This window comes from Colias croceus, chromosome 6, assembly GCF_905220415.1.
Source record: "Colias croceus chromosome 6, ilColCroc2.1".
NCBI classification, from domain to species: domain Eukaryota; kingdom Metazoa; phylum Arthropoda; class Insecta; order Lepidoptera; family Pieridae; genus Colias; species Colias croceus.
The window spans coordinates 9,647,113-9,660,950 of record NC_059542.1 but is presented as its reverse complement, the minus strand read 5'-3'; the positions used below and the strand labels follow the sequence as shown (position 1 = coordinate 9,660,950).

Here is a 13,838-nt window from a genome sequence, read left to right as displayed (position 1 = left end):
TTTCCGTTACGCGCCTTTCTGTAAAGTTGCACACAGTAAATTATTTTTTGAAAAATAAGGTCATAAAGAAGTTTCACTTCTTACGTGTGTAGGTACGCTAGTACACGCACACATTTTTATTATTTAAGACTTTGTTAAATATTTTTCCCAGTTGGTGTGGTTTATTAAATTTGCTAAAAAATAATGTTAATATTATATTCTCAACAAATGTATCAGTTACTTTTTCAGTATTATGACATCGATAAATTGCCCTGTTATATTTATTTCGTGAATGAATTGCAAAATAAAATATGTATTTTGTTTGCAGGTGCCGCTTGGGTGATTATATTATAGACTGTGTCTTTTTTCTCCGTGGTCTAAAATCTTTATTATGGATAAAACATCCCAACACAATAAAAATCTTTTTACAAAATAAAAAAGGTTCATACATAGAGAATTAAATTACATAAATCACAAAACTTACCATTATTTCCATTATCTCTTCACGTAATCTATGTCCGAAAGTCGCAGGTTCACGGCGACTTATTAAAACGGTTGCTTTAAAATATGTCACGTTAGGGTGCCTCAGGGGCATAAATAATGTCAGTTGGCCGCCGGGGGCAGGATGAAACTGGGCGATCTCACCCCGGGTGTTCGCGAAAGATTAGTATGGAACTTTAATAACTTTAAAAATGTTTGCATTGTTAGTTTGTGCAACATAGGTGGACAGTTTGAAACTTCTTTTAACTAGCATTTGCACAGAGGTAAATAGGTTAATAGCTACTCACGTATCCATGAGATTATTAATTATAAATAGTGAAATCTTAAATTTATAAATAATCTTAACCATTACTTTTATTACAATTTACAACATTATATGCTTCGTGTTTAAAAATTAAAAGTTTTTTGTATTGATACTAATATACAAATTTCAATTTGCAAAAAGTAAGTGTAACAACAAGTGATATTTTTGATTTCTCCAAGGAATGGAGAACATAAGTTTGTAGAATAATAAAATCACGGAATATCTACATTATGGCCATCGTCAAGTGACCCAAGTGCTAGCAATGACCGCCGTTCGCACCGCGTTACAATTTACAACATATCCCTTTATATACCTCATTCAATTTGATCCTCGAATTATGGCGATGGAGTCTTCAAAGTTATGATCCTAAGTCACCTGCTCTTTGTAACGGTTTTCAATATTTAATCAGTAGATCGTATTTTTTAAATATTCTTTGTTATGTCAGAAGACTTTTATTTTCACATATTTTTAACCGACTTCAAAAAAGGAGGAGGATTTCAATATGGCCGGTATTTGTTTTTTATCTTAGATGCGCTTTGTTTTTTCATATGTTTAGTTATCTTTGTATCCATAACCTATAATTATGCAAATATATAGTAAAAAGAGAGTATGAAGCATAGCGATTACATGCCACTTAATATTGCTCCATTAAAGTGGATATAAACATCTACACTAACAGTATACAGGTACTCAAGTATTTATATTAGAGACTAGAGTATCTATCTCAAAAATGACCCATTAAATAAATATATAAGAAAAGGTATGGTAAAAGATACTCTAGAACGAATAATAATTTCATTATTATTGCAAACGAACAAAAATTTAGCCTTGTATCAAGGTATTATAAGCACCTCACACACACACTTTTATTACCAACAAAACGTAAAGTTTGTGCGAAGAACTTGAAATAAAGCACCGTAACGGTGTGTCGTATAAGAAAAATAGCGAAAACTGTTTATGTGTGAATAAAAGTTGTTCAATGGCCTCGGGTAGTTCCACATGAGCCCGCAGAACTGCATTGAATAGGGTTGCACCAACTTTGTAGGACCAAAGGGACTTTTAGGTCTGTTTGCTAATTTGTATGGCTAAATAAATTATATTTTTGATACTTTGTTTTAGAACATTCAAATTCATGCTATCCATACCAAAATTATAAATGCGTAGTAACCCTGTCTGTCTGTCTGTTACTCAATCACGCCTTAACTACTGAACCGATTTGTATGAAATTTGGTATAGAGATATTTTGATACCCGAGAAAGTAGAGTTTAAAAAGTAGCCGATGTCGGCTACTTTTTACCCCGGGACATAGGATTGGTTTTATCCCGGAAATCCCACGGGAACGGGAACTATGCGGGTTTTTCTTTGACTGCGCGGAAGCCGCGGGTGGAAAGCTAGTGACTTATAAATGAGAAATGGTTAAAGAATAGAACATTTTCGATCACGAAGCTGGATTCGAACCAGCGAGAGACGCGAGTAAACTCGAAATTTTATCTATAGGTACTTTAAAAATGTCTCAACTGTATCTTAAGTATTTTATCAAATTGTTAATGGAAATGTGTGCACCTGTGTGTCCTTTGAAGGACATGAAACGCTGCAATACGCGATGAACGTATAAAAAAAATTATAGTAAACTTGAAAAAAAAAATGTAGAAGGCTCTTTATGTTGTAAATTGTAAAGGTGATAATATAGGTTGGGCAAATATTGCAACAGGGGAAAATTTATTGCAAGTTCATGAAGCAAATGCGTAATTAAATATTTTTTTAAGGTCTGTATTTGAATATTTATAGTTATCTATATTCATGTTATTTAAAAATAGCTCTATATTATTTTTCAATTTTCTCAGATGCGCACGTAGTATTAAAATGCATTAAGTGTCCATAAATCTTTAATGTCTGCATCGCAATATTTCGTAATTACTGTCGCATATAATAAAATATAGCCGAAATCGCATTTTCAACTCATTATAGGCAACCATAAGGGTGAAATGGACTCGCTTTTGTTCAAAAGCGTGCTCATTAAAAATAATAAAGACTGACGATTGCGTTCATAATAGCATTCGGATTTGTATTTTTACATTTTCATTAAGTAGATACGTGGTAGCGTGGTAGCTTGATTATAACCATTTACTTTTGCCCTAAATATAAAGGAATCACCCACTTCATTAGTTTTCATGAGTAAAAATGCATATATTTGTGAAGCATACTTTGAAGGTAGTGATTTGATCATCTAAATTATTACACATTTGGGAATTACACTAATATAGAGACAATATTATTCGCCCTACTTTGACGTATTGTTAATTTTATTATAGCGAATCATTAACGAATATATTTTACAATCTATAATTAAACGAATTTAAATATTATGGATTCAGACATTTTAAAGAAACTAATAATTCATTGATTACAACTGTCCATATATGATAGAGTTCTGATTTTTGAATGATTTAAGTATCGGTAGGTCTGTGAAATGTTCATTAAACATTTTTTATGCACCTAAGTGTCCAGGCAAAACAACGTTTACCAGGTCAGCATTACAAAGATAACTAATTACATATTTACAGACGCAAAAACTGTATAAATGTCCCTCTTCTAAGAACAAGAACATCGTTCTGCTAATTGAAGCCTGCTGCAGATTAGTCCGAGTTTTTGCAGTATAATTACCTCTAGTACCCGACTCCTTGCCAGCATTTATAGTGAATCGTTAAAAATTTATACACTTATATTTCTTGTTTTACTTTTGTTAACGCCGTAAAGTGGTGCACAGAAAATTAATCTGTCTGGTCTGTATTAATATCTTTTTAAAAGGTATTATATATTTTTTCTTATGTATTGAAATTCATATTTTATATTAAAAAGGTTAGCATAGTATTTATTTAGAGCAATTGTAAAAATCAAGACATATACATAATTATATTAGACGGGTGAAAGCAGAAATACACAGATAATATTAAAATAACTATAATTCTTTTAACTTACTTATATGTTAAAAACGTGAAACTTAAAATATATTTATCTTCAATATAAGTAGGAAAAAAATAACAGACAGAAGTCCCATACAACTAGTTTTTTTTAAAGTTCTAACTTCATTAATCGTTTTCTTCTCAACAATATTTGCCAACTTTGGGCTAGTTTTTTGTTAGTCTTAACCAAGCTAGGCGGAACATATTATAGAAGTAATCTCATATTATTTCTTCTTTTTCCCTTTATTCCCCTTTTTCTTAAGTACCTCAGGCTGCTCTGGTTCAGGGGGTGGAGTGGGGGGTAATTTTCTATCTGGCCAAAGTCTTTGAATCATGTCAACTACACCTGAAAATTGAGAATTTTAATTATTGTTGCGTTTAAATTCTGATTGATAATGTATATTAATACAATTAAAATAAATACACAATAATACGATCCCATTAAAAAAAAAAACAAAATGTTGACACCACGAAAGGTTTTCTAATAATGGAATCGTATCCATATTCTAAAACTTAAACGTTCCTCGTGTTATTTATTGTATTAGTTGTATGTAGTATGGCCAGTAAAATGAAAACATGTATCATAAATTATAACAAATTAAAATGGCGATGCATGCCCCCCATGCATTACGCCTCTAACAAAAAACGTAATTTAATAAAAAGTCCACGTTATTATTCATGGAAATGAATTTGCGATAAAGTGAAAATTGCTAAAATAATGACCTCGTTACGTTGTTTTTATTGCGCCTAATTGTTTTAAATTTGTTTCGATGTGAATTATGTCAAAATTGCCCCTCGAATTTAATGAGTTATCTCATAACATAATGAAGTGACCCGTTTTTAGAAGTGACCTTGTTGCCTTTTATATTAAAGTTAATAATTTGCTGGCTTGTTTATTAAAGTAGAATCTATTAAACATACAGAATAAATAACAAGCCGCTTACCGCCGTATTGATTTTGTAAAAAATACAATACATTTTGGTACAGATCCTTTAACTTGACTGGACACTATTGCAGGAAGCTACCAAATTACTTTTTTCACTATCTATTTTTACACATTTAAAATGTATTCATCCAAAATTTAAAATTATATAATTAAGTAATAATTTCTTACGATCTAGTTTAACAGTATTTGCTCCTTTATCAGTCATGGGCCCGGGAAAGCTCTCCGCCAAATGATTAATCAGGTCTTCATCAACATTAGCTCCAGCTGCTTTAAAATCACGAAGTATTTCACGTGGTTGCATTGTTTCTAATGTTTTTCGCTTTTCGAGAAAGTACAATCTGATGATTGGAATATATAATATGATTAATCATTATATTATGTGGAATCACTCTATGACTTATGAATTTATATGATTAACTAATATTTTAAAGTTCGAAAATAAATAAGTCTCGATAGATTTATATTATACTGCGTTACGAACGAGCTGCCCAAAATCGACACGCATGGCGGAGTACTGTTGACGCCCTTTGCCCCAGCTAGGGGCCTTAGGATATTAAGGTAAGGTAAGGCGTTACCAACGTTAAAAACTTTAACAAAACTAACGCAATATCCAATTTTGCTTTCTTTCCCGGTCTTTTCGTGAGAAAGTCCAGTCTTTTCATAATGATAAGTCTCATATCTGCAGTTGATAAGGCATAGTTGTACAAAATATTCCCATATGTAACGTTGGTATTCTTCCGGTAAATATGTTTTAAAATTCTCTTACATTCCTAAAAAATAATATGATGAAAATTAAAAAGGTAGTAGAGTATTCAAATGAAATAACACAACAATGGCGGCTAATCCAAAGTTATTTCTTTTATAACGTAAAAAAACATTAACAAAAACAATGCAACAAACAATTTTTCAATAACCTCGCTATATTGAACAACCTGCGTCAAAAAATCCAAAAAATCTGCGTCTATTTAGTATTCTAATGACTAAATTCAGTTCAGGAACACAAATTTTCAAGATAAACATCACCTCTACAAACTCTTTGGTCACAGCAATATTATCCATAATCAGATTGTTTAGTCGAACTTTTTTCTTCTCCAAAGCTCTCAAAAGAGTCAACGCATCGTCTGGTGTAAAGGGATTGTTGGATACATCTAGCGTATCAAGTCTTCTTGCTTTAACAAGAGATACTGCTAATAGCTTGGGAGCAGTTCGCGGTAGTCTAAAAATTATATAAGTTTAAATAAAGAAATATATATTTTGTTTTCGTGGTCGTTTACTCCATTTTCATAAGTATTTGGCTATTATTGAATTGAATTTTCGCGTAATGAGAAAAGCGATTTAATTTTTAATATATTTTAATTACAATTATTATATTTATGAGGGCGCAATGGTAACTAATTCAGAATATTGCATGGTGGATATGAGGTTTGACCCGATGATTAAAATAATATTGTTTGCAATTTTTACAGGAAAATATTTTTTAGCGCTCATATAATTTATAAATGATCTGGAATCTAAAAGTCGAAAGGCTGGTAACAACAATTGGTGTGAGTTGAAGTTTTCCTTACTTGTTATTACTTAAATCAAGTATCCTAAGAGAAGGTGCGGAAAGGAGTTTCCTTAAGGGTTTAGCGATTTTGAGAGCATTCCATGAGACATTTAGTTCAACGAGAAATTTATTTTCCGCCAGTTTTTCCATAAGCTCAGTGGGACCTGAAATTTTAAGTTATGACGGTTTATGTACAGGATCTTATGACAATGTTGGCACAAGCCTAAAACTTAAAAACAAAAGTGAGCGTTCAAAAATGTTGTATGATTTTTCATTTTATCTGCACATTATTTATATTATCACTGTTATAATATATTCTGTTTAGAACATCTCTATAATTGTGTATAGATAATATTAACAGAGTATCCTACGCGTTTGTCTTTGCAAACATGGGACGTTGATCTTACAATATATCGGGCCCTTGTCTCGTCTGTATTTTGATACTAAGCTTCATATGCCATTATAATTACATTGTTTGGTCCCCTTTGTGTACGCGTTAGAGCAACGTGCATAGTATATCTATTGACTTTGAAACGTTCTTCCAATGTATCGTTTAATAATATTTATATAATGGTGTACGTTATCGTGTACACTGTACAGTTATAGTCAAATTTTGATAAAGAAGTTGAATTGTTTAGACTTTAGGGTAATCGCAAACAAAAGATGACCAGACCTTCCAAAAACGTTATTCTGTAAAGGTTACTGAATGCTATTGGAAACTATCATGTGATACACATTAAGAGGGGTTAGGCGGTCAGCGAAAATTCAGCTATTCGCGCCTGAGGTGAGGGGTGAGGGGCTCCGCGTTTAGTATGGAATCAACGTGAAACTAAAAATCGTAAGCACCATTCACATTTTTATCAAAAAGTGAATGAAAATATTTAGTATTTTCTAAATCTAAAACAGTCTATCAGTAAGCTTTGCTAGTTTTGGGCTTAATTTTGGGTATTCAATACAATAAGTAGTGATGAAGTATCGAAATATTCAGAAAAAATATAAGGTATATTTGAATAATTATTTTTCATAGTATAAACCAAGAACGTAGTGAACTAGATGGCACTGAAGTAAGTAAGAGATATACTTGAAAATACATTGAACCTGATTTTAAAAGAACCACATTGTTAGGTCAAGCTCGTATCTAAAATAAAATGCTAATGTCAGTACGTTCAGCCTCTTTTATTTGAGCTTCCTAAATACAGCCAGGCAATGTGGCACCATCCATTTCATTCTATACCACATAAATATTTACGGGAACGTTCCCGACTTTATTTTCCACACAAGAGCTGAAGAGCTCCGTATACACTATACAAGTTATTAAATGTTAGTCCAACTGACGTATTCTAGTTGGAGAGCTTTTTTAGTTGGCGAGTGTTCGTGGTTTATTGTCTATTTATGTCAGGATTTTTATGTTTTGCTTTTTAAAACGTGGAGAGGTTGATTTTAGTTTTTTTTCGAATGCGTATTCCATTGACTTTTTTGCGTAATGGTTTTAGCAGCTGATACAAATGTTAGTCTTATTTGGTCTTATTGAATTAAAAATAAATATAACGTGGGTTCCAAGAAACTAAGTAGTTTTTATAAGTATTTCAAGAAAAACCTTTCAAAGTGGATAATTGATTCCAGGATAAATCGAGATGGCTAATTGTATTGTTTCCTTCAATAGCTCTTGCGAATGACAAAGCGGATTCCATTCCTAATTCATTAAAGCTCAAATTTAATCTGAAAAAGATCTCATTAATTAGACTGTATATATTATCACTGTTATGTCTTCAAAAATAAGTAGTTTAAAATATATTAGACAGGATAGAGTTAAAGTTGAAAAAATATACATATAAATAGCATACAGTACAATTATATTTGATCGAAATCTTGTATAGCCTTGCCCTTCATATTTCAAATTAAAATAGTTTAATACTCTATGTGAATATCAATAGTATTACTACTTCACAAAGTTAGTTAATCATTTTATTGTTGTTACATGTATGTATATGCTAAATTCTGGTTTCTCTAACATTTAATCATACATCAATAACCTTTTAATCACAGCTCCTTTAAACAATTGCTCAGCAACGTATTCAAATCCTTTGTCCCCGAGTTGATTTCGAGATAAATCCAGCAAATCTAAACTGCGACCGTAAAGCTTGGCAACAATTCTTCTTACTCCGCTACATTGTATTCTATGATAAACAAAATATTGAGAGTAGTAAAACAGCTCTACAAATAATTCTATACATTTATTTATTTATTTATTTATTTATTTATTCTTTATTGTACATAATATACCAACATAAATAAGCTATACTATAATTAAATACAATGAAAGTACACGGCACATACGTACTAAAAGGCGGCCTTATTGCTCAAAAGCAATCTCTTCCAGGCAACCCTGATTGGTAAGGAATGTATGCTGATTGGTAAGGAATGTATGTATATATACTTATTATCTATCTCTTTTATATGCATTAAAAATTAGGGGATTGATTCATAGATTTGTTTACAGCAAAATAAAAAAATAGGAGAATATAACCATTAAATATTTGGCAAATTTTGCTGCTTCATGTACCTATGTGCCTATCTAAGGTTACCAACACAAGATTTGATCTTCACTTATAAATTATAATATAATTGACCGAATGTATAGATTTTGCCTCTGAGATTTCAATATATTAGTGTTATATTTTTATTTGAATCTCCGATATAACGTGGACGAAATCGTGGGTGTTTGCTAGCCAAATACAATATTCAAGATCTTCAAATTGCAATAAAATTACCTGCATCCACACAACACAAGTTCCTGGAGAACCGTATTCTCAGTTAGTAATTGACCCAGGTGGTAGCAGGCATCATTATCCAGAAAATTGGAGCTCAGATCCAGACGTACCACGTTGTTATTGTAGTAAAGCGCCTTGCACATCGCCCGCATACCGATTGGATTCACTCCATAATACTATTAACATACAAAGATTTTTATTTAGTTTCTCTTACTTTTAATTAGTCACAAATAAATGTAAATTTCCTGCTTTTCATATTTATTAAAAAAATCTGTCTGGGACTTAGCAACATAAACTTAGATTATTCGAGCAACCTGAAGCACAGAATACTTAATACATAGTAGCTAGTGCCTGAACTTCAAATTATTTTATGAAATTGATCACTGTTCAGACATTGAAAACTCTACTTAATAATATTTTTGAACACACTTATAATAATTAATTAGTCATTACAAGATAAAACCGCTTATTTATAACAAAATAGGAGATCAATATATTATCAAAAATGAAAGATATTAAAAACAAAAATGTTAGCTATATGTTAAGGTTTGATGGTTATGTTTTAACAAACTAAATCCAGCATATTCTGCACTATGAAAATAATATAAGAATCAATAACTTTTAAATCAATAGAACGTTCCAGCAATCCACGCCAAAATGGTCTCACGGGGATAACATTCATTTTCTCACACTCGTCTAAATATAATTCTTGACCATCGGTTGGATAATACTTTTGTTCTTCTGCAATATATTAAAAAATAATATTATTACATTTTAAAAACTGACTTTTATGTGCTTTTGTGGTGTATAGGGCAAATAAATTATACAACTACTACTAACACTTTTAAAAGAGGAATATTGACATAAATAAAATTAAAAAAACGCCTCATAATAATATAATAACTCGTAGCGTCACCACAGTATTACAATATTATTTCCTACAGTAAGGAAACGCCTTTGATGTCGCGCGATGCCGCCGCCAGCGTAGGTACTTACGCTGCCACACGAAAATACGCTAGGGTTGCAACAAATGGGAAATAAAACAATTGTGATTATAAATATTATGATGAAATATTCATATGTACATTCAAAATAATTGCGATTATTAAATCTGATGTAATTATTTGTTCATAAATATATAATTACAGATATTGCACTGCTAAATATTATTTACGTGGACACTTTATTTTTGGATGTTCTTAATTGTATATTATACCATTTAACTAAGTAATGCGCATCATTGGGATGTACAATCTGATTAGAAAATAATGAGGACAACATATACATAGCTTTGATTTTAATTCAACAGATACAATTAATACAATCTTTCTGAAATATTGTTTCCTTCTGGGATTTCAATGTAGATTTACATCCGAAAACGGAACAGTTTTTGCGCGCCATAATAGAATATGTAAGTACCTATGTATAATAAAATTATTACACAAAAAATACGACTGCGTCGTCCTTTCGCGATAGTTAATGCAAACTCAGCGTGATTGCATTAAGCGGCCCGCGTCGCCCGACCCCCCCCCATTTCCCCTCCGTTTCTCTGCACAAGTACATTCGTCGCCATACTGTAGGAAATATGGTAATACTGTGGCGTCACAAACGCTACGCTAAAACTTCCATCTTTTACAAACCTTCACGGGAAGAGAACGTTAAATTATATGGTACCCTGTATCATCAACAAACTACCTATATCTTTAAGAGATTCAATAACTCACAAAAATATAAAATTCAAACTAAAGCAATACTTTTTAGTAAACATAAATCCCACCAAAAACATTTTCATGTAAAATGTTGCCAAGACGAGCCCATATGACTCGCACTGTCAAAAAGTTATCAGATCTCATGTAGAGCCAAGCTTCTAACTCTACACGCCCTAACTCTACAAGGCCTAACTTCACAAACTCTACACCTTAGTCAAAATATGTGGCTTGGTCGTTCGTTACATTCACATCGGCGTAAGGTGAAAAATTAATTCACTGTTCATTACTTTTGTGTTATACAATAGTTCTTGTAGTAACGAACGGCCAAGCCACATATTTTGACTAAGGTGTAGAGTTTGTGAAGTTAGGCCTTGTAGAGTTAGGGCGTGTAGTGTTAGAAGCTTGGCTCTACATGAGATCTGATAACTTTTTGACAGTGCGAGTCATATGGGCTCGTCTTGGCAACATTTTACATGAAAATGTTTTTGGTGGGATTTCATTTCTTTTTGTCAGTTGTTTGTAACAAAAGTGTCGATTAAAGTTTTAATTCTTTTTTTAATAAGGAGTACCTATACATATATGTATATATCTAGGGGAACCAAGTTTTAGATTATTAGATTAGACCTCTAGCGTCATCAAAATTTAATTTAAAATTACAGGTCTCATACAAACTCCCATCCCCTAGTTTAAGGGGTTGGGGGATGAAAGTTACAAGTTTTATAATTTTTTTGTTGTTTGTGTGCTAATACTAGCTTACATACAAAATTTCAGATTTCTAGGACATTAGGAAATACCTTAAGAATTTTGATGATCATCAGTGAGTCAGTGACGAAATTAGCGTTTTTTAGATATAAATAAAATCTGAAGTATAAAAGCTAATGTAATTTAAACTTAATATTTTCAATAAGTCTGCTATTGACAATATATCCCGAAAATGTTGTTGATCTAGCATAATCCAAACCCAAGTTATGAGGGTTCAAAAAAACGTCGAAGCGCTTCGAGAAAAGGTAGGTAGTGCCCGTGCGCTTCGCTTGTTCGCTTGGCTCGTCTTGGCGGGGGCACTACCGTGCCCCCAGATAAACTATTATAAAAAAAAAACCTTCTAATAATTCTAAAATATAAAGAACTTATTACTAATTTTATCTAATATAAATACAAATAATACAAAATTATAGATTCACGAAAGGAGCATACTGTATGTTTACACGGCCAGCAAGATTACCGATGTCGCTCGTCACTAAAAAAATTTCTAAGTACCCTCATTAGGATTAAGAACTAACAATAAGTATTAAAAAATATTATGTAGCGGTTTGTGGGCTTATGGTGCACAGAAAAACTCGAATGAGTTTATGATTGCATTTTTTTTTAATGATATAATGTACATTACATTATATCATTAAAAAAAAAAAAAAAAAACTTATCGTTTTTCTTTATGGACATGTTGATGATCAATTTTCTGTGCCCTGTCAAACTTAGACAAGATTCTTCGGTTCTACGTTCACACATTAGCGGAGGCAGTCAAAAATATAAGGTATACACGAGTATTATCATTTAAAGTGAATATAAGAAATACATTTAATGGACAATACTAACCTTGATCGAATAAAGCCTGCAGAACTCCAGGATCCTTAATTCCCGGGTAATTATAATAAGGATGAATCAAAATTGAACTCGCAGACATTGGTATGTATTTGGTGCAGATTTCTCCACTACCAGGGTTATAAAGACCATCTTTGTATAGCACCATTTTTGGAGGATCTTCAATAGAAATGGCTATAAGGGACGACCATTCCTCTCTCGGTGGTTCCTCTGAAGACGATGAAAATACCGGCTGTACCAGCATTTCATGGATGGATAGTTCTTCTGGTTCTATCGACGAACTTGAGTGCGGCATTGCTCTTTATATTTTAAGGAATAACTATCAATAATTATTCGTAAATTGTGCTTATAAGCTACAGTACTGTCAAGTGACATTAGAATGCCGCTGTAATTAGAAATATCGGCCTGTAGTTAAATGTGTTATTTTCTAAAGAGTTTTGTCCAATAATTAAATATATTTTTGTAATAGTTTGTAATGCATAAAGTATATAGAAAGAGACTCTTATCCATTATAATCTTATTATAATAATATTGCTTAAGACTGAAAATTTGTCGTTACTTCTCGTAGAAATTGTATTCTTATTACATTTGCAAATTGTTACAACACAACTTTATACGGTTTAGAATCGGATTCTTACTCATATGGTTATATTTAATTTAATTGTATTTAAAAAATATGAGAAAAACCACTTCTCTGTATTATTGCTAACATAAGCATCGCAGGAGTAATTTTTTGGAAACTGAATAAGACGAACCATCCATGTGACTATACTAAAAATTAACAAAAAATAACTATTTAACTGGTTTACCAAACAATCAAGTTCAGAAAAATGGTAAAATATATGAAAATATATTAAAAAGTAATATCGTGATGATTTTCGTCATCATAAGTCACATCGGTGTCCTGTGGACTAAGTAAGTACATAATATAACCATAATATGTACATTTACATATTTATTATTATATAAGGTACATACCGCGTGTGCGGGAAGGTGCAGTAATATTCGGGATATTGGCAAACTTTATTCTAAAGTTCGTCAGGCGAAAACAGTTAACTAATAGTTTGTGAAGGACGGCTTTACTGCGCTATGTTTCGCTTTGCCTTTATAAGATAGAAGAAGTTATACCTTGCTTGCAAAATGCATTTTGAATCTATATCAAGGGATGTATTTGAGTGTAAACATTAGCAAAGTTTCGGGATTACTTGCTAATGCTCTCATGTATTATTTATGTAAAGTGTTATTGGTTTATACCAGTATAATGAATGCAAGCTCCTCAGGTTATTTCAATAAGGTGAAATTGATATGTAAGCTGATGATTGTTGTGTATCGATACTATTCTTATAATCGAACAATCGTCTGAAGTGAGGCTCGTTAAATTGGGACAATATGAGATACGGGTCGATCTAGATAAGTAACACTTATTCGCACAACATAAGGTTCAAGATTACATCTAACAAACAGCGCGGTTCTGCCCACATCGAGCGTACCTTGACCGTGCATAATAATGTACTACCTAC

General features: G+C 31.9%; 3 protein-coding genes across 3 annotated transcripts in view; 1 reads left to right on the top strand and 2 right to left on the bottom strand.

Annotated features, from left to right (window-relative positions):
- Nucleotides 1-491, bottom strand: part of LOC123692234 (tRNA (guanine(37)-N1)-methyltransferase) — a 29,451-nt gene extending 28,960 nt beyond the window's left edge. Inside the window, exon 1 of the mRNA XM_045636954.1 lies at nt 464-491. The gene's annotated coding sequence lies outside the window, so the exon portion shown is untranslated. The remainder of the gene's footprint in view (nt 1-463) is intronic.
- Nucleotides 1-13,838, top strand: part of LOC123692240 (NAD(P)H-hydrate epimerase) — a 494,715-nt gene that overhangs the window by 80,214 nt on the left and 400,663 nt on the right. The window lies entirely within an intron of this gene.
- On the bottom strand, nt 3,939-12,611 carry LOC123692697 (leucine-rich repeat-containing protein 74A-like). The gene is given in 10 exon segments (XM_045637470.1): nt 3,939-4,093; nt 4,862-5,031; nt 5,273-5,463; nt 5,717-5,909; nt 6,259-6,403; nt 7,837-7,958; nt 8,273-8,416; nt 9,011-9,186; nt 9,630-9,751; nt 12,313-12,611. Coding segments are annotated over 10 exon segments (1,668 nt in total). The 5' UTR covers nt 12,563-12,611.